The 4,215-nt window shown below is 48.4% G+C and overlaps 1 protein-coding gene across 1 annotated transcript; it reads right to left on the bottom strand.

Moving 5' to 3' along the window:
- Positions 1-1,803: 1,803 nt before the first annotated feature.
- On the bottom strand, positions 1,804-2,723 carry LOC125506274 (uncharacterized). The gene has a single exon (XM_048671127.2). It carries the CDS (start codon positions 2,558-2,560, stop codon positions 2,036-2,038), a length of 525 nt encoding a protein of 174 aa, XP_048527084.2. The 5' UTR covers positions 2,561-2,723; the 3' UTR covers positions 1,804-2,035.
- Between the last annotated feature and the right edge of the window lie 1,492 nt (positions 2,724-4,215).

The raw sequence follows: 4,215 nt of genomic DNA, 5'->3' as shown, positions 1-4,215 counted from the left end.
TCTCTCTCCCTCGCTTCCTTCCTTGCTCACCACTCACCGGGACGCGCTTGGATTGGATAGATTGACGTCTACGTACGTGCTTTCGCGCCGGCTTCGCGACGGGGGAATCTTGGCCCACGGTGCTGGCTCGTGCTCCCAAAAAGGGAAGGCGCCGGCGGGATGCCAGAAAAGAGACAAGGCGTACGTTGGATGCGGTGCGGGGTCGACCAGATGGTGATGCCGCTGGTCGCCGCACCGGGGAAACGTACGTGCGCCGGGTCAAGTCCCACCCAGGAGACGTGGTCTCGCGCCCGACGAACGGGAATGGGCATCGCGAACCAGACTAGTATTTATTTTACTGTATAAACGGTCCAACCTTACCTGATTCGGCTTGCTTTTTTTGGTCGGTCGGTCGTCTACTCCAGGCCGGGTATGGAAGCAATGGCTTGGTCGTCGGCTTGTTTACTTGTATGTCTTGCGGAATTTTCCCCGTGCGCCACGCGCTCGCTCAAAATACATTCTGCATTCATTCATTCGTTCATTCTTGTAAACATCCAGGAAAGTGGTGCGTGCACGTGTGTGCGAGCGTGTTCCGTGTGCATGTAATTAAGGTTTCACATGACAGGTACTATGGTACTAATTCTTTTTCGTTTTGAGGATCAGGTATGGTACTTACAATAATTTTCTAAAACAAAGACAGGTATGATACTACTAGTAAGACATTCGTTGCCCATTGACGTACGTACACAGCTCATCGATCGTCAGTTCAGATGATCTCTGCCTCGGTTTACGTGGTAGCGAGGACGCGTCGTCGATTCCCACCCAACTTGCCCAGAAGCAACAGCATGTCTCACCGGTCAGCCTCGGCCGTGTGCCAGTGATGGACATACGTCGGGTGAGCAACATGAAGCATCTATCACACGATCGATCGATGCAGACAAAAGGCACAAAGCGTGTGCTAGCTGTTCTCCGTGTAGGTACGTAGACGTGTTAGAGCGTACGCCTCTGTTTTATACTTTTCCACGTGAAGGCATCCCACTAGCCTTCCTTTTTAAATGCGTTGATAAGGATTTATTAAGAGCAATTTTAGTGGTAGTTAAACCGTTCCATCCATTCCAAAATAAGTGTCATGGTTTACATTCAAATTACATAATTGTTTCTCATCCTGGACATGGACACGTGTGAATCACTCGCAGTGGGTAGCAAATCCACGACCATCTTATATATTGAAAATGATTTTAAATTGTCTAACGATTTCAAATATACGGATTTAAAATGTTGCTAGCTATTCTTGTCTGGTTGAAGCATAAAAGCTAAAATCAATGTGATCTATAAATCTGATCTGAAAATGTCGCTTATTAGTAGGTGTTAAGTATTGTGATCGGTTAGAGTTGCTTGATATTCCTACTAGTCACCGTCATGCCTTACGTTTAACTATGTCTGCTTTCTGGTGTGGAGTGTATCGATCAGATAAACATTAATCGATATTCAGAAGTGACTATATCTTACTCGATATTTATAGCATCTTTCTCCATTCTCATTTCCTTCTCCACTGGCACAATGTCGACATTTGTCAATAGTGTGCTCATATCTCTCTCGATGTGTCACTCTGTCAGGATATAGACTTATTGCTGCTGTTTTTTTTTCTTTTTTGAAACGGTATGGCACCTCTTTTCGAACAGATGGAACACGAATAAAACACAGGTAGTAGGATCGTGGTTTCTTTTTTTCTTTTCTTTTTTGCGAGGGAGTAGGATCGTGGTTTCTAGATCTCAAACCACTTGATATTCCGGACACCAGTATACTGTTAACGTCTCGACGATCTTAAGTTGTAAAGGCAGCTTTATATTGCAGAATTTGGAGTACAAATTTAGGCTCTGAATTGGACTTGTGAACTGTGATCATATACAAGATGGCCCCGCAAAAATATATACTATACTCCCCAGTCGATCGGACAATTAAGCTATCTCATTCTGAAGACACAACTAACCTAACATATCATTCTGAAGATCTGTACAAGTCCTGAATTAGCAAGCAGAGAGATCGAGCTAGCTAACTAGACGAACAGCTCCAGCAAGACGGGAGGCCGGTCGGCGCCGTCCTGGTGCCTAGCCTCCTGATCCGTCAGCGCGACCCACCGGTCGATGGCGCTGCCGCTGCGGACCGCCATCTCCTCGCGGTGCCGGCGCATGTGGCCGCCGAGCGCCTGGCCCGTCTCGAAGCCGAGGCCGCAGATGTGGCAGTCGTGCTGCTGGTCCTCCTGCCGCTTCCGCTCTTTGATGGCCCTGGCGACGCCGACACCGAGCTCCAGCCCGTGGCGGCCGCGCAGATGGCTGGTCCGGTGCTCGCCCAGCGCCTGGAACGTCTCGAAGGCCCGGCCGCAAGTCTTGCAGACGAACTCCCCTTCCCCAGACGTGGACACAACTCTCCCCCGCCGCGTCCTCTTCCTGGCGGCCGCCGCCGGGACACCGGTCGAGTTGTCCGACGACGTGCTGGACGTCGTCGGAGAGTCCGTGCTGAGCGACAGCGCCAGAGACACAACTGGCTCCTCCTCCCTCGCGCGCTTCATCCCCACTCCCATGGATTTGCTGCTTGTCTTGATGATCCGCTGTGATCCGTAATTCGATCGATGCTCTGTTGTGCCGTTGATCTGTGATGAGAACTCGGTAGAAAGAATGGATGGATACTCTCATGGGCGGCCGCAGTTATGTATAGGTTGTGTGGGCTGGAGGAGGCGGTGGCGTGCGTGTTGCTGCGGGCGGAGCATACGCATACGTGTGTGCCAAGTTGGTGGGGGCTGGCCGACCTCTGGCGTCTGCGGACCAATCGTCGGAGGCCACCGCGACGTCCGTGACGTGACGGATTAGATCGAGCTCGGATATTATATTATTTTGGCAGATAGTTCGACTGGATATTTTCCGTCGTACGTAGCGCGGTCGACCGGCGGGGAACGTGTGGTGCGGCGTCACCTGTCACGCCATAAGGCGCGCGTGGCGGCGCGCCGCTGCTTGCCCGCGAGGGCGGTGGCCGGAGTCGGCGATGTATCCATTAATTTAATCCTGACACCAGAGTTGGACGGCGGCGTGAGCGTGGGGCAGGAAGGGCCTGGAAGGTTCTAGAGCCTGTGAAAAGATATTTGATCGCACCAAATCTTTCAGAGCTGAGACGTGCGTGGGGTGTGTACTCTAGCACATACGAGTACGTACTTCAACGGTACTGTTAAATTAGATGTGCACGTCAGGAAATATATAATAGCAGGGGAAATGCATTCTCGACATTTTATTTTCTTCCGTACAAACATACTTCCTCCGTTCGAAAAAATTTGTCCTTCTGATTTTTTATTATTAGATACGTCCATTCAAAGAACAAGGTTTTTCAGACGAAAAAAGTACTAGTCAGGGCCTAACTCTATAGAATCTAGATTGTTCTGTTGCTTCTTTTTAGTGGAGAATCAGATTTTTGTCATGGGAAAGAGATGCCTCTAGAATAATATGAGACGATAGTGGGGATTCAATTAACAAGCCACATGGCAGAATCCTGTGAGATGAAAACTTTATCCAAAGGATGATATTTGTTTGGATTTGCCGTCTCTCAACCATTCGATGGAGCATATCCAACGGCTGATATTCAAAGTTAGGCCTTCTTTGGTTTGTAGGAATCTTATAGTATAGGGCATCTTCTTTCATATTTCTATTCATAGAATTTTAGATACATGTCATCTCATTTCCTGTGACTTTCCTATTTTTATGATTTTTCTACCCTATGAACCAAAGGAGGCCACTATACAAGGGTATAGATACAGGAAAAAAAAAGGTTAGGTCACCTTTGTGGCATATAGGGTGATGCTAACTATTGTTCTGATCGATCTTTTTTAAGGGGAGTTATGACCAATCTATTAAGAACCGTGACGCTACAACCGAACTTCACCAGCTGTGATATTTTCACAATAGTATTTGTTAAAGGGAATGAGAATGTAATTGAACTTCCATTGACGACCTTTCATATTATGAAAGAGGACTTCTACGTCTTTTATATGCATGTTTGCTAGATATCAGGCACCTGCAAAATTATTGCGCGTAGTCATTTTTTTACATTGCCAGAGGCCCAAGCTGGAGGCAACATGGCAAGCGGCCACCACGGCAAGGTCGAGCTAGGACCTCGTCGGATAAGGGGACGCTGCTACGACCAACAACAAGCTACGGAGTCCTAGGCAGAGGCGAGAAAACAGTCTGATAG

Source organism: Triticum urartu, chromosome 5A (genome assembly GCF_056163025.1).
Source record: "Triticum urartu cultivar PI428250 chromosome 5A, HENAU_Tu73, whole genome shotgun sequence".
NCBI lineage: Eukaryota > Viridiplantae > Streptophyta > Magnoliopsida > Poales > Poaceae > Triticum > Triticum urartu.
The sequence above is the reverse complement of the archived record's forward strand: the minus strand, read 5'-3'. Positions and strand labels throughout refer to the sequence as shown.